The following is a 23500-nucleotide window of genomic DNA, read 5'->3' as shown; positions in this document are numbered from 1 at the left end:
GGCTCTAGTGAACGGCGCAACCGGACGGGGAACGCCGGCGGGCGGCGAGTGGAGGCGGCCCGGGCCCGGCGGTCTCCGAGATGTCACGATGGCTGTGGCCGTGGTCGAACTGTGTGAAAGAGCGGGTCTGCCGCTACTTGCTGCACCACTACTTGGGTCACTTCTTCCAGGAGCACCTCAGCCTGGACCAGCTCAGCCTCGATCTGTACAAGGGCAGCGTTGTCCTGCGGGATATACACCTGGAGATCTGGGTGAGGATCCAGGCCCGAGCCCTGGAAGGGTCGGCCTGGGGGGAGCAGCCTCCTGAGGCTCCCTGCGAAAGGGTCGGACTAGGGGACCAGGCACCGGAGTGGAGAGGCCTTGGGCGTCCGGCCCTTTCCAGGGGTCAGCTGATCGCCTCCAGAGCCAGAAGCTGGACAGAAGGGGCCCCTGCCTCTACTTCACAGGAGGAGAAACTGAAGCTGGGCAGCAGGATGTCACTTGTCTGGAGAATGCCAGAATTAGTGTATCAGATTGGGGGCCTCAGTTGAGCGTGGTGCCAAGGGGCTAAGGAGAGGGTGAGGAGGAACCTCGGCAACTAGGGGGCTCTGGTGGGACCAGGCCAGGGAAGTGACAGAGTTGGGGCATACAGCTCGTTAGGGAAGTCTGGCAGGGGTCCAGGGCCCTGCTGTGGGCACCTGTGGGAAAGGTGCCCTGACCTCCTGGCCCCACGATCCTGGCTCGGTGGGTGGCGTTCATCTCTGGATATGGATGTCAACAACCGCGTCAGCACCCCTGTTGATCAACACGTTGTGTGACTGCCATCGCTGCCTACTTCCTGCTTTTAGGAGAGTGGGATGGACTGAATGGGTGTTTGGGGGAGGAGCTTGGGCATCAGCATCCCCACCTAGAGGAAAGCCCTTGAGGAAAGGTGGAGAGATCTGGCCTTAGGCGGAGAGGAGAGAGATGCTGGGGAAGCAGAGAGGAATAAGCTCTGGGTCAGAGGCCTGCGGCTGGGGGTAGTGAGGAGCTGTGTCTCACGGTTCAGCTGACCTGGGAAGTTGCAAAGGAGCCACCCGTTAGAGGCGCCAGACCAGGGCTGGCACTGGGTCAACCCTCCAGTCCAGAGCAACAGGGGTGGGCATGGGGACAGGGGCTTCTCAGTTTTCTGGGGGGAGCAGACAGGGTGCCTGGCCTCGATACAGTCTGGGCAGGAAAAGCTGGGCTTTAGGGTAGACCAGGTCTTCCTGAGCAAACGTGGGGTAGGCGGAGACCCCTGACCCCAGACTTGGCAGCACCTCTTGCCTGTGAATCCCAGTGCGGGAGACCTTTTCTGACCTCTGACTTCAGCCTCTTAGGCTGGCCCAGACCTCTAGGCTGCCTTTCTATACTTCCACCCGCCCTGCCCTCTGGTTGGGGATTTGAATTGGCTCCTAGCTAGGCTGCTTTCCTGCCTGGCCTCCAGGGAGGAGTTGGGCCCTGGTGGAATGCAAGTGCTTTCCCAATATGCCCGCCCTTCTCCAGGCTGCCGGGCCTGCAGCCCCTCCCTTGCAGACCCCCAAAGAAGCCAAGTGCCTGGGTCTCAGTCTCAGTTTCCATAGTACACTGGATGACTAGGCTAGTCCCTTCTCTTTAGGCCTCAAGTTTCCCCATCTGTGGATCTGTAGGTGAGGAATTTGCACGTGATGTCTGTGGGCCTCCTAACTCTGCCGTGTATTTCATTCATGGTTCCAACAAGTGTTTACTGAGGCCCTCTCTGGGTGGCGCCACACAGAGCACCTGGAGTCACACAGAGAAGGCAGGTGGGCTCCTGCCCTCAGGGAGCTGCTCCCAGACTGGTGCGGGGGCTGCTCCCCTATTTGTAACCAGGGGCTCTAGCCTTGTGCCTCAGAGAGAGTACAGCTACCCCAAGTGTTTGGAGTTGGGGGCCTCCCTCCAGCTCAGGTCAGCCCCCTGCCTGCCTCTCCTGGACACTCCCCTTAAACTCCACGCTCGCCCAGATAAATGTGGGCTGCTGCTGTTCTCTCTGCCAGGCCTTTGCATGTGCTATGCCCATGCCTGAAACCCTACCTTCCGTCCCCTCTGCCTGGCTCCCTCCTCTGTGTCCTTCAGCTCTCCCCTCCTCTGGTTTGGAAGACTGGGCACATTGGACTATACGGTAGTAGGGCGGGCCAAGAGTAGGGCTCAGTTAGGCCAAGAGCAGGGATCAGCTGAGCAAAGGTAGGATTTTGTAAGTAGCATGTGGACGGACAGGGGGAGCAAGGGTGCTCTCCAAGGTGGAACAGCCAGGCAAGGAGTGCAGCAGCCAGGGAGACGGCTGGGTCTGGGGCCTCCCTGAGCTGGCTTTGTCTCCTGCCTGCTCCCAGTCTGTGAATGAGGTGCTGGAGTCCGTGGAGTCGCCGCTGGAGCTGGTGGAAGGCTTCGTGGGCTCTATCGAGGTGGCCGTGCCCTGGGCCGCGCTGCTCACCGACCACTGCACCGTGCACGTGTCAGGCCTCCAGCTCACCTTACAGCCCCGCCAGGGCCCGGGTGAGGGCAGAGCAAAGCTGGGGCGGGGGTGGGGGTGGGGGTGGGGGAGCAGGCGGTGCGAGTGGGCCTGGGCACCCAGGAGCTGACTGGGCCTGCCGGCCCTGAGACCTCCTTCCTACCTGCAGGGCCGGGGGCTGCCGACTCACAGAGCTGGGCCTCGTGCATGACCACGAGCATGCAGCTGGCCCAGGAGTGCCTGCGGGATGGGCTGCCCGAGCCCTCTGAGCCACCACAGCCCCTGGAAGGACTGGAGATGTTTGCCCAGACCATTGAGACTGGTGAGCAGGCCCCGCCCAGCCACTGTGCCCCTCCGTGGCCCGCAGGGCAAAGGCCTCAGACAGCACTCTGCCGCCTGACAGGGAAACTCTGTCTGGCCCTTGCCGGCTCTGCCTGACCTGAGACCCCTCCCCACCCCTCAGTACTGCGAAGGATCAAGGTGACCTTCTTGGATACCGTCGTGAGGGTTGAGCACTCGCCCGGTGATGGGGAGCGTGGCGTGGCAGTGGAAGGCCACGTGCAAAGGTAGGGGCAGACTGAGCGGGGGGGGCTGGCGAGAGGAGGAGGGGGAGTGAGGGGCTGCTGAGTGGCCCTGGCCCCGCCTGCACCCCCAGCCTGGGCTCCTGGGAAGTGTCAGGGCAAGTCTGGGTGGGCCTGGGCTGTGGCCGGGGCAGGGGGCGGCGAACTGTGTTGTGAGCCTGGAGTGGTGTCCCGGGGCCAAGTGGTAGAGGCCCAGGGTAGCTGGGCCCCCGGGATCAGGTGACACGCTGAGGGTCTGAGGAACAATGGCCGCGGAGGTCCAGGATGGCCTGGCTATGATGGGACGGCTCTGCAGGCCAGACTTCACTGGCCCCAGACTCCTAGAACAGAATGCTGTGTCGGGAGAGGGTGGCCTGGGCAGGAGCTGATCCTACACTCCCCAGACTAGAGTACTGCGATGAGGCCGTGCGAGACCCAAGCCAGGCACCGCCAGTGGACGTGCACCAGCCCCCTGCCTTCCTCCACAAGCTGCTGCAGCTGGCGGGGGTCCGCCTGCACTTTGAGGAGCTCTGCCCACAGGTGGGCCGACGCTGGTCCTCACAGTCTCTTCCTCCTTCTAATCCCTGTCCTCTCTGGCCCTTGACCCATCTGCCCCTCTCCCTCCCTTCTGACCATCTTTGGCTGCATCTTTTCAATCCCTCCCCTCCCATGTCTTCTTGTCTCCCAGGAAGGACCCCCAGAGCCTCCCTTGCAGATTGGCAGCTGCTCAGGGTGCCTGGAGCTGACAGTGAAATTGAAGCAACATGAGGCCTTCCCAGGCCCCAAGGTGGGTCTCCAGGCCCCTGGGGAGGAGGGAGTATGCCCCATCTTAGAATCCTCCTCAGCAATGCTGATCTTCCCTGGGACGGAGCGGGGTCATTGAGTGGGGGAAATTACTGCCTTCTAGGCAAGTGGAGAAACTGAGGCTCCGAGTGGTCACGTTGGAGCCAGGGTCACACAGCTAGTTGGTGGCAGAGCTTAGCCTGGCGACCGGCGTCCTGCCTCCTCAGGGTGAGGGCACGTGGGTGGTGGCAGTGGCTGCTGTAGGCTCCATGGTTGCTTCCTCCACCCCCAGCTGGAGGTGTGTGGGCAGCTGGGCTCCCTGCACCTGCTCCTGACCCCACGGCAGCTCCAGCAGCTTCAGGAACTGCTTGGCGCACTGAGCCTTGCAGGTGAGGCCTCTGGGCGGTCCAGGGAGTGGGATGGCTGGGAAGGCACCGGCCAGACTGGACTGACACAAGGAAGTGTCCTCCCCCGTAGACCCCGAGGGCCTGGTCGACAAGCTGAACAAGAGCCGCCCACTAGGTGCTGAAGACCTGTGGCTGATTGAACAGGATCTGAATCAGCAGCTGCAGGCGGGGAATGTAGCTGAGCCCCTCAGCTCAGACGCCCTTTCGAACCCCCTTGTCAACTTGGAGAGCACTGGTGGGTGTGGAGCCAGAGCCAGCAATTGGCGGGGTGTCTACTGTGGGCACAGGAGTCAGGGGGCTGAGCCCGGCCTTCTCTGACCCCCTTCCTCTGGCCCACAGACCTCTTCTTCTCCATGGCGGGCCTCACAAGCAGTGTGGCCTCAGCTCTGTCTGAGCTCTCCCTCTCCGATGTAGACCTGGGCGCCTCTGTGCACAGCAACACGGCCTCCCGCCGGCTCTCTGCTCAGGCTCCCCCAACCGGTGAGTCCTCCAGGGGCAGGAAGAGCTGGAAGGAGGCTTGGTGCCGGTGTCATCTTTGCTACGTGCACGTGGGAGGCCTCCAGCGCTGCCTGGGGGTCCACCGTTGGTGACTTGGTTCCGTGGGAACTCTCAGGGGAGGTGGCGATGCGATGGACAGAACCTGGGTTTCGGAGTTAGAGACCTTGGGCCAAGCGCTTAAACTCAGTTTCGCCTTCCATAAAAAAGGGATAAGATCTGACCCTGCCAGCCTGCACGTTTGGGCTGATGTTTATTGAGAGATCGCATGCGTCAGGTACTGAGTAAGTGCTTCGTCACCTCCAGTTCTTCCAGCTTCCTTGAGCGGGTTGAACTGAGCTTGGACTCAGCGTCTGGCATAATAAGCCTTCACGTCACCCATGCCTGGCCAAGCCCCTGGCCAGAGTCGCCATCCAGCTAGGCCAGGGCTTCTCCTGGCCCCTAGCCCAGTGTCTGACTGTCCCTTCACCTGGGCTGCCCGTGAGCCCTGGGGAGCCTCTGGTGAAGCCTTTGTCCTCTCAGGCAAGACAGCCCCTGCGCCCCCCTCGAACACCCTGCGTCCCGACTCGCTGCTGAAGATGACCTTGGGGGGTGTGACCCTGACCTTGCTTCAGACATCTGCCCCGTCTTCCGGACCACCTGACCTCACCACCCACTTTTTTGCGGAGTTCGATGCCACCAAGGATGGGTCCTTCGGCTCCCATGACTTCTGCCATCTCCGACCGCGCTTCCAGAGGGCCTGTCCCTGTAGCCATGTCCGGTACAAGCCCAAGGCGGGCCTGAACTAGAGGGGACTCCCTGAGCCCCAGAAGCTCGGCCGCCTTCTGATGCCCAGCTTCTTCCCCGTAGGCTAACGGGTGCCGCTGTACAGCTTTCCTGGGAGCTGAGGACGAGCAGGGGCCGGCGGATCACCAGCACGGAAGTGCACTTTGGGCAGCTGGAGGTGCTAGAGTGTCTGTGGCCCAGGGGCACCTCGGAGCCTGAGTACACAGAGGTGAGGGCTCAGAGCCAGCGTGTGCACGGCAGGGCCTAGAGGTGAGGGTGGGCTTGGGGGCTCGGCCTGACCCTGTCGTCTTCCATGTCCCGTCCCAGGTCCTGAGCTTCCCCAGCAGCCTGCGGTCCCAGGCCTCGGCTCAGCCTTGTGCCCGCCTGCACCACACGCAGACCCTGCGCCGGCTGCCCAAGGTAACCCGCCCTGCTCCAGGCCCGGGGCCCTTGGCTGTTTCCCATGGTGTATTATTGCCCCCCCCACCGGCCTCCCCTGGTGCCTCCCTGCTCCCACCCTCCACCCCCCTTACCTGTGCTCAAACCAGAGCACACCTCCCCATCCCGGAGCCCTTGAGTACTTCCAGGGCATATGCATGCCATTCTCTTAGCCCCTCTCCTGGCTCATCTTGGCAAACCCCTGCCAGCCTCCAGGGCTGGGGGTGGTAAGTATTGGGTGCTTTTCGTTAAATGAGCACGGTCGTCTGCCCCGAGCAGGCGGTGAAGGTCTCCCCATCCCCTCCTGGGTTCCTCACCCAAGCTCTTCTCCTCACAGCTTGGGAGGGCTCTGTGTCCTTTCTGTTTTTGCTCAAGGGGAACCCTGCCCATCCTGCCCTCACCCAGCCCACAGCCCTCGCTGACCTGGGCACCCTCACCCTCAGAGCCGGCCCCGGCGCCCAACTGCCTGCCATTGTCACTCAGAACTGGCCCTGGACCTGGCCGACTTCCAGGCAGATGTGGAGCTGGGGGCCCTGGACCGGCTCGCTGCCCTGCTGCACCAGGCCACCACACCCCCTCCCGAGCAGCCGGCTGGCCTGCTGGTAAGATGCGCAGCCAGGGTGGAGAGCAGGCCGTGGGCCCTCTGGCTCTCGGCCACAGTTGGGTGGGGGCGGGGGGGCTAGCGGCAGCTCTGACCGCCCCCCTCCCACAGACAGAGCCCCCGCCGGCAGCCGAGCAGCATGCAGTGGTGCGGCTCTCGGCACCCCGGGCCACGCTGCAGCTGCGCTTCCCCATTGCTGACCTGCGGCCGGAGCGGGACCCCTGGGTGGGCGGGGCCGTGCGGGCCGAGCAGCTGCGCCTGGAGCTGACCGAGCCCCAGTTCCGGTCACAGCTGAGCAGTGGGCCTGGCCCCCCAGCCCCCACCCGCCTGGAGCTCACCTGCTCTGACCTCCATGGTAAGAGCCCCCCCAGGAGACAGCCCCTCGGGCAGGGGGCTCAGGCCTCTAGGAGAGGTGGGCGTGGGGCCACGGAAGGGGCTGGGTCACGATGGGGGCAGACCCTGGCCCAGACCTCATCTGCTTTGTGAGGCACCAGCACTGCGTATCCCTGGGCTCCTCTGGGCAGCGGGCAGAGTGGGCCGTTTATCCCTGGGCCGCCGCAGACTGTGGGCACGAGGGAGGGCACAGGTCTGTACACAGTAAAACACAGTTGTCATGGGGGGCTCCAGGCCCCCACTGACCCACCTGGCCTTGAGGAAGAAATGGGGAAAGGTGGCAGTGACAACCCCCCGCCCCTCCCCATCCCGTCCAGTCACCTACGAAGACGGAGAGAAGCCACCTGTCCCCTGCCTGCGGGTCTCCAAAGCCCTGGATCCCAAGAGCCCTGGGCACAAGTACTTCCTGCCCCAGTAAGTTGGGGCTCTGGGAGGAGCAGACAGGAGAGGCGGGCTTTGCTACTGAGGGCAGTGGGAGGCCACCTGGGACCAGGGGCTGGGGGCCTGCAGGCCAGTGACGGGCCTGTGCCCTGGCAGGGCAGTGGTGACCCTGAACCCCCAGCTCAGCGCACAGTGGGAAGCGGCCCTGGAGAAGGGAGAGGAGCTGGAGTTGTCGGCCGAGAATCTGTGCGAGCTTCGGGAGCCGGAGCCCTCACCCTTCTCCTCCAAAAGAACCATGTACGAGACGGAAGAGGTGAGGTCCAAGGCCTTTTGGGTCTCACGGGAGCCACTTGGTGGCTCTGGGTCAGGGGGACAAGACCACGTGGGGCACCAGAAAAAGTGAACCGGCACCAGTGAGAATTTCATTTCTTCCGTTGTCTCTGGTCTGTGGGGAGTCTCAGGGGGCCCAAGAGTGAGGGCAGCGCCTAGGGGACGTGGGCCCTCGGTGGGGAAGATCACGACCCCGTCCCATCAGCCGTTTATCAGCAGGGTACGTTTGCGCCTCAGGATCCTCTTCTCTGAAGGTGATGAGGGTTGAGTGAGAGGTAGGGGCCTGGCCTCTGGGCCAAACGACCTGGGTTCGAATCCAGCCTCTGGCACTCAGTGGCTGTGTCATCTAGGGAAGTTGTCTAACCTCTTGGAGAGTTACCTGCAGGTGAGTTTCCTCATCTGGAAAGTGGGTATAATGACCTGTCTCATGGGCCTGTCGTGAGGATAAAGGGGTTAACATAAACGAGGCCCTCGGAGCAGGGTTTGCATGCAATCAGCGCCTCAGACAAGATGGCTGTCATACATCCCAGCAGAGAAGGGCTCATAATGAACGAACGATAGGAGTCCAGGAAGCAGACCTGGGTCTGATTCTAAGGCCGGCGGCAGGCCCTGACATCTCTCGCATCCCCTTCCCTGCTCCCACACCTAGATGGTGATTCCTGGAGACCCGGAGGAAATGAGGACCTTTCAGAGCCGGACCCTGGCGCTGTCCCGCTGCAGCCTGGAAGTGGTCCTGCCCGGCGCCCACATCTTCCTGCCCAGCAAGGAGGTCTATGAGAGCCTCTACAACAGGTGGCGACGTGGGCAGGGCAGGGGGTGGCAAGGGGCTGGGCCGGGCCTCCCTCACCGCCGTGGTCCTACTGCCCTCTCAGGATCAACAACGACCTGCTCATGTGGGAGCCCGCGGACCTGCTTCCCACCCCCACCCCTGCCACTTGCCCCACTGGCCTCCCAGATGCCTCGGGCTTCTGGCACGACAGCTTCAAGATGTGCAAGTCTGCCTTCAGGCTGGGTAGGAGGGGGGCCCTGGTGGGGCCCTGGGGCCGGGGCAGCCCTCCCAGGTCTCCTTCCCACTCGGCTCCTTGTTCTCCCCCCAGACTCGGACTCGGACGACGAGGACACCCACTTCTCAGTGGGGGCGTCAGGCACCCCCCAGCGCCTTGCCCCTGAGCCCCAGAGCCCTCACTCCCAGAGTACCTTCTCTACACTGGTGACGGTGCTGAAGGGTCGGATCACGGCCCACTGTGAGACCAAGGTGAGCACAGCCCAAGGGCAGGTGAGCCCCTGACTCCAGAGCCCCCACTGGCAGGAGAACAAGGCCGGTGTGAGCAGCTCCAAGTGGGGAATGTGGGAGACAGAGGCCCCACCGGGGGCCGAGTGCGGCCTGTCCAGCCAGTGGCACCCACCCGCCACCCACTGACCCACCCATGCCCCCCCACCCCTCCCATCACGCCCCGTCAGCCACTTACTAGCGCCTGCTATACGTACCGTACCATGCCAGGGGTCTGAATGGGCACCATCTGGCGCTCAGAGGTAGACAGGGCAGGGATGACCCTTCCCCTCTGGCAAAAGAGAAGGTGCTGCTCCGGACCTCCAGCGCTCTGGGTCGAGGCTGGAGGCGACCCTAGCCAGGCCCGCGCTCCGAGAGGCGCCCTCACCCCTGAGGGTGTGGAGGCTGCTAGGTGTAGCCGGTGAGGCCGAGCCACATGCTGCCTGCAGGACGAGTGCGGGAAGCGGCTGGAGGCCACGCACGGGGAGCTGGTGCTGGACGTGGAACAGGGCACCGTCTTCAGCGTCTCCCAGTACCGAGGCCAGCCGGGGCTCGGCTACTTCTGCCTGGAAGCTGAAAAGGCGACACTCTACCACCAAGGTGTGAGGGCTGGAGGCCAGTCGCCGTGGGGTCTCTAGGGTACACGGGCAGGGGTGGTCTTTCAGGAGGGACGTGTGCCCTGGGTGGAGCGGGTGATCAGCCAGCTTGGCAGGGGGCTCACCAGATGCCTCCTCAGCGGCTGTGGATGACTACCTGCTGCCCAGTCGCCTGGAGCTGCCCGCCTTGGCTCCTCCGGCCCAGCTGGCCCGAACCATCTACCCGTCGGAGGAAGGGACGACTGAGCAAGGGGGCGTGGGCCGCAAAGGCCAGGGCCGGGGCCCCCGCGTGCTGTCCGCCGCGGTGCGCATCCAACTGGACCCTCACAGGAACGTCAAGGTACAGCCGCGCCTGCTTCTGCCCACCTGTTTGGCCAGGGCCACTGCCTCCCTGGTGCCTGGAGGGCTGGGCTGCCGCCCTGCTGACTGTGCCCTGCCCGCAGGAGTTCCTGGTGACGCTGCGGCTGCACAGAGCCACCCTGCGCCACTACATGGCCCTGCCAGAACAGAGCTGGCACTCCCAGGTGAGGGAGGGTGTCATGGGGGCCGTGGGCCGGGCCAGAGCTGACCTTGGACTGGAGCCGACTTCTGGGTGGAGCCCCTGGGCAAGGGTGTGACAGACAGCTGATGGGCAGCAGCTGGGGAGCTGTGCTGGGGTTGGGGGGGGGGGTTGAGGAAGAAAGAGGCCCCCTTCTCCCCCCTGTCCCTTTCACTCTGGCCTCCAAAGCTGCTGGAGTTCTTGGATGTCCTGGATGACCCAGTGCTGGGCTACGTGCCTCCAACGGTCATTACCATCCTGCACGTACACCTGTTCTCCTGTGCCGTGGACTACAGGTACCCAGGCTTAGGGGGCTGGGGGCTGGGGCCCCTGTGTAAGGAGCCTGCCCCAACCCAAATGTGACCCACCCCTCCAGGCCCCTCCACCTCCCTGTACGTGTCCTTGTCACTGCTGAGACCTTCACCCTCTCCAGCAACATCGTCATGGACACCTCTACCTTCCTGCTCAGGTATGCAGCTCCCCCACCCGGACTCCCCGTCCATCCCACCCCAAGTTGGCTGCAGCTGCCACTCCCCCAGGGTCCTGTGTACCTGCTGTATATCCTCAGGCCAGCCTGAGCCTCTCTGGACATTTAGGTGATCCCTCCCTGGGGAACAAGACGGGGGTTCACCTTCCCAGAGTCAGTCAGACCTTCCAATCAGAGCCTTCAAGGTGTTTGAGCTCTCTGACCTGATAATCTCACTTCTGCTGGTTGTCCTCAGGATAGAAGGATAAGAACGGTAGAATATAATGCCTCTCTAGTATAATTTAAAATAGTCAAAACTTGAAACAACTTAAATGCCCCCAAATTACTACCTCGGACAGTAAACGTGGCCCACTCAACCATTAAAGTCAAATTTAAGAATAACATTGAAAAATACGGGGAAATGCCGTAGTACGATATTTATATATAGATATAAAACTATATATATATATGTTTTTTAAGATTTTGGGGGGTGAGTTTGTATGCATCTCTGTGTGGCTTCATAGAAAAGACAGGATGGAGATGTACAGTTGTCCCTTGGTATCCCACAGGGGATTGGTTCCAGGACCCCTCGTGGATACCAAAATCCAGGGGCGCTCAAGTCACATATAAAAGGGTGCAATCTTTGCATATAACCCATGCACATCCTCCCATATACTTATTTTTCTTTTTTTAAATTTATTTATTTTTGGCTGCGTTGGGTCTTCGTTGCTGCGCGCGGGCTTTCTCTAGTTGTGGCGAGCGGGAGCTACTCTTCGTTGCGGTGCGCGGACTTCTCATTGCGGTGGCCTCTCTTGTTGTGGAGCACAGGCTCTAGGCGCACGGGCTTCGTTAGTTGTGGAATGTGGGCTCAGTAGTTGTGGCTCACGGGCTCTAGAGAGCAGGCTCCGTAGTTGTGGCACACGGGCTTGGTTGCTCCGCGGCATGTGGGATCTTCCTGGACCAGGGCTCGAACCCGTGTTCACTGCATTGGCAGGCGGATTCTTAAGCACTGTGCCAGCAGGGAAGTCCCTCCCATATACTTTAGATCGTCTCTAGATTGCTTATTAATACCCAACACAATGTATATGCTATGTAAGCGGTTGCCAGCACATGACAAATTCAAGTTTTGCCTTTGGGAACTTTCTGGATTTTTAAAAAAATATTTTTGATCCGCGGTTGGTTGAATCCTCAGAAGCAGAACCTGCAGATATGGAGGGCTGACCGTATGAGGCCCTTGTCTCAGAATTCGGGATTAGCTATATTTTTTAAATATTTGAAAGGAGCTTATGTTAGGTTGCCATTAAAATAAAGACTTATTTTAAAAGAGCAATGCAGGCTGTAGGGGGAAGACAGGACATTTCCCTCCCAGGGCTGCTATGAGGCCCAGGTGAGGTGGAGAAGCTGGAAGTTTTTGGAGAAAGAGAAATGCTGCCCGGTTGCCTCGAGTGCTGTTGTCTGGGCCTGTGGTACAAGACTCCAGGCCCAGTCTCCCCGCTGTACAGACAAGAACACCGAGGCCAGAGAAGACCCAGCACTAGTCTTCTCTTGTGGGCTTGGGACCCCCTGTTGGTGCCCCCTCTGCCCGTCTCTGTGAGCGAGCCCCACCCCTGCCAGCTCCTTTGGAGCTGCCGCCTGCAGCGGCTCCCGGCCCTTCTCAGCCCCGTTCCCCCCCAGGTTCATCCTCGACGACTCCGCCTTGTACCTGTCCGACAAGTGTGAGATGGAGACCCTGGATCTGCGGCGAGGTGGGCAGGGCCTGGACTGGGCTCCCTCCCCTCTGAGGGGCTGCGGCCCCCGGCCATACCCAGAGCAGCCCGCTGTCCTCACCCAGCTGCTGGCCAGGTTCTCAGCGCCCACGCACATGTGCACACACACAAGGGCTGCACCCAGACAAACCCTAGATTCTCCCAGGGGGGCCAGGGGCTGGGTAGGAGGAGGCAACGGGAGCCTCTCCTGCCTTCTGCCTCAGATTATGTCTGTGTCTTGGACGTTGACCTTCTGGAGCTCGTGATCAAAACCTGGAAGGGGAGCACTGAGGACAAACTGGTGAGTGTGGCTGTCGCCCAGGGTCCCCCAGAGCCAGAGCAGGTGCCGGGGGAGCACTTTTCCCCACGCACCGTCTCTTTGCTTCTGCTCCCTGGGCCTGGGCTCAGGTCCCAGTCACTGACAGCCCTTCCCTCCTGGGAAGGGCCACACCTTTGGTGGACATCCCTCCATATGAACCCTGCCAGCAGAAGGCAGCTGTAGCCACGAAAAAGCAGGGCCTCAGGAGTCAGCCTTTCTGGGTCCCCAGTTTCCTTAGCTGTAAAAGGGAGATCCCGGGCCCCGCCTCGCTGGAGACTGGGTGCTCGAAGTCCTTCACACGGGAGTGCACTCTTGCTTCCTCAGGCGGCCCTGGGCGAAGCCCCTTTTACTCTCTAGGCTCAGTTAGCCCGTGTGTTCAAAGGGCAGTTGGCTGACCGCCCCAGGCTGACCGCCCCAGGGGAGACCTGGCCCGGTCCTGTCTAAGTCCGGTGGGGCTAGAACCCGGGCTGATACCCGCCCCCAACCCCACAGAGCCAGCCACTCTTCGAGCTGCGCTGCTCCAACAATGTGATGCACGTGCATAGCTGTGCTGACTCCTGCGCCCTGCTGGTCAACCTGCTCCAGTACGTGATGAGTGAGGGCGACCTGCACCCCCCTCCCCGGCCCCCCAGCCCCACGGAGATAGCCGGCCAGAAGGTACAGGTGAGGCCTGGCCGTACGGGCCACCAGAGCTCTGCCCAGCCCCCTCCCCGCCATGGCCCCCAGGGACCTGGTGATGGGGGAGCCCTGGGGCCCCCCTTCCCTCCTGACACGCATTCACCAGTCCTCCCCTGCCTGGCCCAGCTCTCGGAGAGCCCTGCCTCCCTGCCCTCATGCCCCCCAGTGGAGACAGCCCTCATCAACCAGCGGGACCTGACCGACGCCCTCCTGGACACAGAGCGTAGCCTGCGGGAGCTGGCCCAGGCTTCAGGTGGGCTCAGGATGCTTTGGGGCCAGCAGACACAATCAGACACCCCCGTCGGGCATCCCCCTAAACCGGCCTCTTTCTCCCCCACAGGGAGCCCCTTCTTTCAGGCCTCTCCAGTGTCGGTCTACCTATTCCCAGGCGAACGGAGTGGGGCGCAGCCCCCCTCGCCCCTGGTTGGGGCCCCCACTGGCAGCCTGGGGTCCCACTCAGAGGCCAAAGAAGAGGAGAAGGAGGAGGAGGGGGATGGAGACACTCTGGACAGCGATGAGTTTTGCATCCTTGACGCTCCTGGCCTGGGCATATTGGTGTGTGGTGGGCAGGCTGGGCAGGGGCCTGGAAGAGGGTGGCTCAGTTCTAGGCCCTTCTAGAGCTCCCACTGTGAGAGAGGCAGGAGGTGGTCAGTATCAGTGGGGAAGCGGGGTTGGGTCCCGGGGGAGGCAGCCCTCACTCTGGGCTTTGAAGGAGCTGACGGATTTCCAGAGGAAGTGACGGGCATGGCGTCCTGGGCAGAGGGGCTGTGACGTTCAGGGGGAGGGGGAGGGGCGGGAGCAGGGCAGTTAGCGGGAGAGTGGGGGAGCCACTTGGCTGCAACGGTGCTGGCCTCCTGGCCCCCAGGTGCCACTGGGAATGCTGTCTGAACTCACTGTCACGTGCAAGCGAGACCTGACAGGGCTGGCAGGAGCCAGGGCCACTCGGGCTCCTCAGCATAATTGCCCGTGAGAATATCTTCTGTGAAAAAGGGGAGAGAGACGTGAGGATGAGGGGAAAGCAGGTGGCCTGGACTGGGAAAAGCGTCTGTGCCCCATATGTTCACTTGGTCTCCTCCCTGCAGCCCCAAGATGGGGAGCCCGTGGTGACACAGCTGCATCCAGACCCCATCATAGTGCAGGACGGGCACTTCTCACAGCCGCTGGGCAGCGCGGACCTGCTGCGGGCACCTGCCCACTTCCCAGTGCCCAGCAGTCGTGTGGTGCTGCGCGAGGTCTCCCTTGTCTGGCACCTCTATGGGGGCCGAGACTTCGGCCCCCACCCCGGACACAGGTGAGAAGGAGAGGGCGCAGGCGGCAGCTGTGGCAGTGGGGCCCCCAGGAGATGAGGCCCGGGCCGGGGTCCAGTTCTAACCCTCAGCAGCTGGTAACCTTGAACCAGATCCTCACCTTCTGGCCTTAACGCTTCCTCTTCCCTTGCCCCGCCTACCTCCCCGGAGAGGGTCTCTTGCCCCAGGCTGAAAGTCCTGCTCTGATGGGAGGGAATGAGGAAAGGGGCTTCCCCTGAGTCAGCTTGTCCCTTGTTCCTCTTCCCAGGGCAAGAGCAGGCCTCACAGGCCCCAGGAGCTCCCCTTCTCGCTGCTCCGGCCCCAACCGGCCCCAGAACTCCTGGCGTGCGCAGGGGGGCAGTGGCAGGCAGCACCATGTCCTCATGGAGATCCAGCTCAGCAAGGTGAGGCCAGCCGGGGTGGGGCACCGGGCCAGGCCCTCCTGTCCCTGCTGCTCAGCTAGCACTCACTCCACGGGAACTCCCGCGGGCCCCTGGTCCTGTGCTAGGTCCGCTGCTGCCATGCTGTTCCAGATGCTGGATGTAGCGATGAGCAAAGCAGACAGAAACCCTGCCTTCCTGTCCCTTGTGTCGTAGTGGAGGGAGCCCAGTAAGACCAGATATACAGACGCTCACATGTGATAAATGCTCAGGGAACGTAAACAGAGGGGGCACAGGGAGTGCTGGGGAGGGCCGGAAAGCCCTCGTGAAAATGTGCCGTTTGCACAAAGGTGTGAGGCCACAGTGAGCCAGGGAGAGGTTTTCAGGCAGAGGGCACAGCGTGAAGGCCGCAAGCCGGGAGCATCCCTGGCGTGTTCCGGGAGCAGCAAGGAGGCCAGCGAGACCGCAGCTGAGCAAGGGAGGAGGGCAGTAGGAGATGAGGCCGGAGATCCAACCCAGACCAGGCCGCGTAAGGCCCTGTAGACCACGGATGGTTTTGGTTTTTACTAGAGGGACGGTGGAAAGAACCACGGGCTGGGCTGCTGGACTGAATGTGCGTGAGGGAGAGAGCAGGCCGGACCGACCTGAGAAATTGTGCAGGTCGAGTGCCGCTTACTGAGAGTGAGCCCGCACTGACCCACTCCCTGAGCTGGTAAGGGCGCTTGTGCTGAGGGGGCTCAGGGGGCTGTGCCTCAGAGCATTTATCACATTTGAGCATCTGTATATATAGTCTTAGTGGGCTCCTCGGACACCCGACGGGCCGGGGAGCCAGTGCCAGCGCCAGCGCCGGGTGAGAGGGAGACAAGGCTGGGGCGAGGACCCGCCGGTGAGGGAGGCTTTGACCTGTCAGGGGCACGAGAGAGGCCAGCGTACTCCAGGTCAAGGGCAAGGGCCGAGGGCGGGCTTTGGAGGGAGAAGCACGGCCTCGCCAGGCCACAGTGAGGAGTTTGCAGGGCGCCAGGTGGGTGGGCAAACGCTTTACAAAGATCCCTCTGGGTGGGTGGAGAGGGGCTGGAGGGCACGAGCAGGGGGGCCGGGCAGGGGATGGATGACGGCAGCTCCGAGACCAGGTGCAGCTGTGGCGGTGACAGAAGTGCGGAGGGCCTGGAGAGATGTTCTCAGGAAGCAAAACTGACAGCCGTGGTGATAAGAGAGATTGCAGGGGGAGGACCGAACCAACGTTCGCACTTAGGGTGATAGGGGGACAGGTGCCACTCGGGTGATGGGAAGGCTGGGAGATTGGGGGCAGGTGGATTCTCGGGGGGCAGTCGAGTTCATTGTGGCCGTGGGGAGTCTGAAGTGCCTGTGGCACAGCTGTGTGGAGGCGTCCAGGTGGCAGCCGCTGTGGGACTGAGACTGGGCCGGGAGAGGAGGGGCTTGGGGTGAGCCCCCTTCCCTGTCCAGCCCCGCCTGCCGCTCAGGCCTCCGTCCACCCCGCAGGTAAGCTTCCAGCATGAGGTGTACCCGGCAGAGCCAGGCCCCGTAGCCCCCGGCGAGGAGCTGGAGGAGCAGCCGCTGTCCCGCCAGGTGTTCATTGTACAGGAGCTCGAGGTCCGAGACCGGCTGGCCTCCTCCCAGATCAACAAATTCCTGTATTTACACACGAGTGAGCGGATGCCACGGCGCACCCACTCCAACATGGTACAGGCCGCCCGCACGGTCCACCCTGAGCAGGGCACACACGCGTGCTCGCGTGCACACACGTGCATGTGCACATACACACCCCGGTTGTCTGTGAGCCTGGGAGCGGGGCGGGGCTCGGGTGGGCTTAGCTGAGGGAACAGCATGTGCGGGACCGACGGGGGGAGCAGTGGGGGCCGGGGGCCTGAAGCCCAGTGGGTGCCCAGAGCTCACCCTCTGCCTTCAGCTCAAGATCAAGGCGCTGCACGTGGCCCCCATGACCAACCTGGGTGGGCCCGAGTGCTGTCTCCGCGTCTCACTGCTGCCCCTGCGGCTCAACGTGGATCAGGTGAGTGGGCTGCGTGGGGGCAGAGCCTGAGGTGAGCCCGCTGCCTCCAGGCCTCTGACTCTGGCCTGCGCCTTCCCCCGGCAGGATGCTCTGCTCTTCCTCAGGGACTTCTTCACCAGCCTGGCGGCCAGCATCACCCCTGTGGTCCCGGCGGAGACCTCCACTGAAGGTGAGCCGCTGGGCAGGGAGGGGCGGGTCCGGGCCTCCGGCCTCACAGCCATGCCTGGGCCCATCCCTGGTCTGTCCCCCGCCTCTCCTCCAGCTCACCCTGAGACCCCAGTCCAGCCCAGCGGCCCCCAGGAAGGGCAACCCGAGGGGGTGGAGACCACCAGCTCCCAGGAGGCCGCAGGCGGTAGACACGGCGCCTCCCCTGCTGAGCAGCAGCCCATCTACTTCAGGTGGGGCCTTGGGCTGGGGGCCCCGGGCCAGGCTGCAGGGGATCAGGCCAGTGACCACAGGACCCGTTTCCCCACTCCCCACCCAGGGAGTTCCGCTTCACGTCCGAGGTGCCCATTTGGCTGGATTACCACGGCAAGCACGTCACCGTGGACCAGGTGGTGAGCGGGGCTCTCCGGTCCCCATCCTGCCCAGCTGTGGCCTGCTCTTTGGAGGCCAGGGGGCCAGGGCCGTGTCCAGGCACCACCGGCTACCGTCAGCCTCTAGTGGCTCCTGTGAGCTGGGCGGGTGCCTGGGTGCCGTCACGTAAACTCCAACCCCTCCTCCCTCCCCAGGGCACTTTCGCAGGCCTCCTCATAGGCCTGGCCCAGCTCAACTGCTCCGAGCTGAAGCTAAAGCGGCTGTGTTGCCGGCATGGGTGAGCCTCCAGGCCTCTCTCAGGGCCCTTTCTCTGTTCCTGACTGTGGCCTTGGCCAGGACGTCACCCCTCTGGGACCTCAGTTTGTGCTCTGTGAAATGGCCATAGTCAATCCCTCCGTATGGGGCTGGGTGGAGCCGTGGGGAGTGTTGGGGTGCCTTGGGTCCTCCCGGCCCTGTGACCCCTCAGCGTGTGGCTCTGCCCCACCCCACCCTCCTCTTCTCTCCGCTTCCTAGGCTCCTGGGTGTGGACAAGGTGCTGGGCTACGCTCTCAATGAGTGGCTGCAGGACATCCGAAAGAACCAGTTGCCTGGCTTGCTGGGGGGCGTGGGCCCCATGCACTCTGTTGTCCAGCTCTGTGAGTCTCTGACTTTGGGGGCTCTTGAAAATGCCATACTCTTGGGCAGCCTAGAAGCCGCTATTGGGAATAGGTGGAAGAGGTCCCAGAGCAGGGTAGGTGGGGGCAGCCTTGGGCATCTCTGACCACCCCGTCCCCCCAGTCCAAGGGTTCCGGGACCTGCTGTGGCTGCCCATCGAGCAGTACAGGAAGGATGGGCGCCTCATGCGGGGGCTGCAGCGGGGGGCTGCCTCCTTCGGCTCATCCACAGCTTCAGCCGCCTTAGAACTCAGCAACCGGCTGGTGCAGGCTATCCAGGTGAGTGGGCCCCCAGCGTCCAGGCCATGCAGGGCAGGGCGGGTCTGCTCCACGGCGCCCGATTCCATCCCCAAAGCTCTACTGAGGGTAGGCCATCTGAGAATGTGGTATCTTTTGAGGAACAGTCACGGAGAAAAGAGGCCGAGTGACTGGCTTGGGGCCCACCGTGGCTCCCATGTGGGAGGGTGAGTGCCCCCAGGCTTGAGAGCCCACTGGGTCTCTGGTCGTGGCTGTGTCCTGACGGGGAGGGAAGGGGGGTGGCTCTGTTTACCCACAAAGAAACCGAGGCCCGCGGACTGGCCCTGGTTCATTCAGGCCTCACGCTTTGCCGGGCCCAGACGGGAAGGCAGGGGGTTATCCTGTGAGCAGCTGCAGGTGAGTGCCCTGGGTTCTTGAGTAGAGCGGCCGACAGGCAGGTGTTGTGGCCAGTCCTCGGGGGTGAGGCTGTCTGTGGCCAGTCCTCGGAGGTGCGGCTGTCTGTGGCCAGTCCTCGGAGGTGAGGCTGTCTGTGGCCAGTCCTCGGGGGTGAGGCTGTCTGTGGCCAGTCCTCGGAGATGAGGAGTGAGCTTGCAGATGCACTGGGGGGTGGGGGCAGGGTCTCTAGAGAGGAGGCTGGAGGGATAAGCAGGCATCTGAGGGCCACCCCCAGGGCATTAAGCTGCGGTGTAGCACAGCCAGGTGAGGAGGTTGGGGGGGGGAAGGAGTGACACTGGGGGCGAGAGAACAGAGGAGCCAGCGGACAGAGGGTCACACTCAGTGATGGCTTAGTGATCTGTGGGGATGGGTCAGGGGAACCCAGGCTTCTGCCAGGGCCGCCCCTGGAGCTGGCAAGGAGCAGGAGGGGGAAGGCCGTGCGCTGAGCTCAGGCTGCATCTGTGGCACCCCACAGACGGGCAGGGTGCCGGGTGCGGTGGTCAACAGGAGAGGGGTGGGTGTGGGTCCAGAGGACATTAAGAGAATCCCCTCAGGAAGCATGCAGTCCACCTGCAGGCCCCTGACCTGGGTGGTGGGAGCTTGGCAGGACCCCAGGAGCAGCACAGTAAAGCCTGGATGCGGGGGAGGCAGGGTTTGGCGGGGTGGGCTCCCACCCGGTCGTAGGTGCTTAGGCCCCCTCTCCTCATCTGGTGCCCGCCGTGCTCCCCCAGGCCACAGCCGAGACGGTGTATGACATCCTGTCCCCGGCAGCGCCCATCTCGCGCTCCCTGCAGGACAAGCGCTCTGTGCGGAGGCTGCGGAAGGGCCAGCAGCCGGCCGACCTTCGGGAGGGCGTGGCCAAGGCCTACGACACAGTGCGAGAGGTAACGAGGCCCAGCCCTGCTCCCATTCGTCCCACATCCACCCCCCCTTCCCCCACAGACCCCGGCGCTGACCTCCAACCTCCACAGGGCATCCTGGACACAGCTCAGACCATCTGCGAGGTGGCGTCTCGGGGCCATGAACAGAAGGGGCTGACAGGCGCTGTGGGGGGCGTGATCCGCCAGCTGCCCCCAACGGTGGTGAAGCCCCTCATCCTAGCCACAGAGGCCACGTCCAACCTCCTGGGGGGGATGCGCAACCAGATCCTCCCTGACGCGCACAAGGACCACGCCCTCAAGTGGCGTTTGGACGAGGCCCGGGACTGAGCCCCGGCACCCGGGACCCCAGGGCGCTGCCTGCCCGCCTCGCCTGGCCAGCCCGGTGGCACTTGCTCCCGCACCTCCCGAGAGCTGGGGCCCACAGCTGGATGGGCCAGGCCTTCAGGGGATGGACCGGGAAGGACCCTCATTGGCCCGCCCACTGCCAGTCGCCGTGAGAGTGGAGCCTCCCTGCCTGGGCCCTCGGCCCTGCCTCTGCACTTTTCCTCTGGAGAGAAAGGACGCTGCCCCCACCATCACCCGGGCCCACACTGCTGCCTTGTTCCAGGGTGGAGGCTCTCAGATCAGCCAAGTGTCTTTCTGTGTCTCCGGGGGAGATGGGGGAATGGACACCTTGTGGTTCAATGTATTTTTAAGCTCCTTGAGTGTGTGGGTCAGTGTCTGCATGCAGTGGAATAAACTGCCCACCGCCAGCCCCCTCATCCTGTGTACCTGCGCTGCCCCAGCCTCAGCCTTGCCCTTGACTCGCCCCATCCCCATCTCTGCACCCAGCACCTCCCCTGTCACCACCAGAGGTTGCCACAGCCCCTCCGCCCACTCAGCGGGTTAACAGTCCACCACCACCCTACCCACCGCCCCTGGCCTAACCCAGTCACCTGCCCACCTCGGGGCTCCCTCCCTTGGCTCCCCTGCCGCCACGCTGAGCGCTCCTCGCCACTCTCCCGGGGGCACCACCCTGGCCCCACTTCTGGCGTGGCCGGCGCGGAGTGGAGAGGGGAGGAGGAATGGTCCTTGGAGCCCACCTCGCCCAGACCACGTGTCTTGGCCTTATGCCTGAAAGAGCTCAGGATCCTCCCCTACCTGGGGCCAGGTGTGAGGTGCGCGGGGAGGACGCTGGACCAGAGTAAAGGGTAGGGCTGTGGAGTGCCCCAGGGAGGCTCAGACTCTGACCTTGTGACGTGAGGTCACGCCCTTGGTCTCTGAGCCTCAGGTCCCTCCCGGTAATCCCTGCCCAGCTGACCCAGGGACCACGAGGGTCAGTGATGCCGTTCCTGGAAGGCTGGGCCTTCTGGAGGCTGCTGCTGCCTTCCCTAGCAGAAGCTTTTCAGGTGACTGGAACCTCTGCCCTGGGGTCCCAGCTCCAGGCCACTGGAGGGGGAGGGGCGCTGGAGGCAGCACTCTGGCTGGAAGGGGTCCTGACAGTGATGTTTGCACAGAAACTTACATGGGATGGGGAAATTGCTATTGTCCACCCCCTCCCCCAACACCCCGTACCTTGTTTCTTGTGAACAAGGAAGAAAGGGCTGCTCTGATCATGCCCCTCCCCGCCCCGCTCCCCAGTAGCACTGGGCTGAGATGGGAGGGCCTGTGAAGAAACTGAGGCCCAGGTTAAGAGGCATGGTCGTAGAGAACCCTCACCATGCTGGGGTGTCAGCAAAGCCCCCCTAGCTCCCCCTTTGTGTGCCTGGTGGCCCCTCCTCAGTGAGGGAGATCTGGGCACCAAGTGAGCAGGGCAGAAGTTTTGTCCTGGTGGACCCCAGGGTCCTCACTGCCCACGGTCACGCAGTGACGGGGGAGAGGGGTTTTGATGGCTGGGGTCTGATGCCACGCAGAGGGGCAGGCGGGGGCCCAGTCTGATTCTTCCTGGAACCGCCCCACCCTGCCCGAGCACAGTCCAGGGTTTCACGCCCTTTGAACCTCACTTGTGATCGGTATTGACAGGCGGCAGGATAATCATTAACTGCAGCCAGGGGCTGGGCCGACAGCTCAAAAGGCGCTGGGCTCAGGGTGGCCCACTTCCTCCTCGCGCCCCGAGGGCCAGCCAGGCACCCAGGTAAGAGCCTCCCGCGGGTGGTCAGACCCCCCGCAGCCTCTCTGCCCCGGGGTGCTCCCGAGCCCATCCCTTCTGAGGAAGAGAGGAAGGGACCTAGGCAACCACTGAGTGACCCAAGCAAGTCCCTTCCAGCCCCTGGGCCTCAGTTTCCACCCGTGGGGTAAGGGGGTCAGGACTCCTGACTGAGTGGCAGCATCTCTGCTGCTGCTACTGCCTCTGCCAGACCAGGTACCTAGTCTTGCCTGGGGGTCTTCGGAAGGGCCTGCTGGGCTTTTGGGGTAGGGGTTGGGGGCCACCAACTAAAGTGTCTTCATTCGCAGGCACATCCTCCCAGGCAGAGGACTCCTGCCCTCACCTCACCTTGACCGCATCCCAAAAGGGAGGACACCACTTCAGGGAGGTTGCCGGGCAGGATGGACCCCCAAGGGCCTGCTCTGTGACCTTGGGCAGCCTCTTTGGCCTGCAGGGCCGGTTTCCACTGCTGGGAAAGGGGAACATAGCCCAATTTGGGGTCTCCAAAGTATCCCCTAGGCCTCAGCAGGACTGGCATTGTAACTTGGGCCAGTCTCTTGGGCCAGAGCCTGTCTGGTGGGGAGGAGAACACACTTTGCAGGAGAAAGGTCCGTTCCCCCAGGGGTCCTGGGCCAGCTCAGGGACCCCAGACAACACCTCCTTCCTCTCCCCACTGAGGGGACAGACTCAAAGGTTGAAGGGAAGGTGGCTTCCTAACAGTGCAGGCCAGCATGGCCTCACAAGCCCTGATTCGCATATGAGGAACCAGCAGCAGCTCAGAGAGGTTAAGCCACTTGCTCAAGGTCACCCAGCTCCCAGGACCCTGCTGGCTCTCAGGCCACTGAGGTGCTAAGTGCTCTTCCAGATTGGCAGTTGCTTATAGCCCTGTTCTTAGCATTCTGTGGCAGGTTTGTGTATCAGCATCTTTTCCAGTTCCCTGTTCTTGCCCTTTCCCCCTACCACTCTCTCCTCTGTCCCTTTCCAGTTCTCTGTCTGCCCCTCTCATCTCTTTCTCTCTTGGCCTCTCTGTCCCACCCTCCCACTTTCTCTGTCTCTCCTTCTCCCACCACCCTTCTCCTTCCTGTCTCATCTCCGCTTTGTATCTGGGGCCATCCTCAGGAATCTGGGCATTCAGAGGTCCCTGGAGATGGACAGGTGCCCAGCCTCCCCTCACTGTCCGTCTGCCCTACGGCTGCAGCAAGAAGGGTGGGCAAAGGGCAGAGAATGGAGGCCACAGCGGCCAAACCTGAAACTGGGGCCCAGGTCTGGTTGGGAAAGAAACGAGGAAACAAGGAACTTGGGGAGAGAGGGTGTGCGGGTGTCAGAGCGGGCAAAGGCTGCCCAGGAGCTGTAAATGGGAGCCACTCCCGGCTTTATGAGCAGATCTGGGGTTGAGACTGGACTTCGCCCAGAGAAGCAGTGCTGGCATCAGACTCCGGGTGTGGGCCTGGATGATAAGGAGCCTCAGTAAAAAGACCACAGACCTGGGGCCATGAGGACCCAAGGGGCCCAGGTGGGTGGTCATGCTATACTCCCCAGACCTCTGCCCAAGGGGCGATGCCAGGCGGGCAGGGCCCAGGCCTCCGGTCGGTTCCCACCCCCTGTAACAGCAACTCCATGTGGAAGTGCCCACAAGTTCCAGTGGGGCTGCTGTTATCTGGGGTGGGGACCAGTGTCCACAGAGGAG

General features: G+C 62.8%; 1 protein-coding gene across 4 annotated transcripts; it reads left to right on the top strand.

Moving 5' to 3' along the window:
* ATG2A (autophagy related 2A) lies at window positions 1-20449 on the top strand. Of its 4 annotated transcripts, none has more exons than XM_028501350.2 (41): window positions 1-251; window positions 2346-2508; window positions 2634-2786; window positions 2928-3030; window positions 3429-3564; window positions 3713-3811; window positions 4100-4196; window positions 4285-4449; window positions 4554-4694; window positions 5232-5469; window positions 5559-5703; window positions 5802-5894; window positions 6356-6514; window positions 6625-6868; window positions 7224-7320; window positions 7444-7600; window positions 8267-8409; window positions 8490-8629; window positions 8715-8872; window positions 9337-9487; window positions 9624-9823; window positions 9927-10007; window positions 10211-10317; window positions 10398-10490; window positions 12162-12232; window positions 12457-12533; window positions 13044-13214; window positions 13356-13482; window positions 13570-13784; window positions 14312-14520; window positions 14784-14919; window positions 16396-16596; window positions 16823-16924; window positions 17009-17093; window positions 17187-17322; window positions 17409-17478; window positions 17656-17738; window positions 17975-18096; window positions 18239-18393; window positions 19539-19691; window positions 19779-20449. In XM_028501350.2, exons 1-41 carry the CDS (start codon window positions 81-83, stop codon window positions 20013-20015), a joined length of 5784 nt encoding a protein of 1927 aa, XP_028357151.1. In that variant the 5' UTR covers window positions 1-80; the 3' UTR covers window positions 20016-20449. The 4 variants fall into 4 exon arrangements, 3 of the variants coding, with proteins under 3 accessions (XP_028357151.1, XP_028357150.1, XP_028357152.1); XM_028501349.2 differs by having other exon boundaries at window positions 17409-17481; XM_028501351.2 differs by lacking the exon at window positions 16396-16596 and having other exon boundaries at window positions 17409-17481.
* Window positions 20450-23500: the final 3051 nt, after the last annotated feature.

This window comes from Physeter macrocephalus, chromosome 16 (genome assembly GCF_002837175.3).
Source record: "Physeter macrocephalus isolate SW-GA chromosome 16, ASM283717v5, whole genome shotgun sequence".
Lineage (NCBI taxonomy): Eukaryota > Metazoa > Chordata > Mammalia > Artiodactyla > Physeteridae > Physeter > Physeter macrocephalus.
The sequence above is the reverse complement of the archived record's forward strand: the minus strand, read 5'-3'. Positions and strand labels throughout refer to the sequence as shown.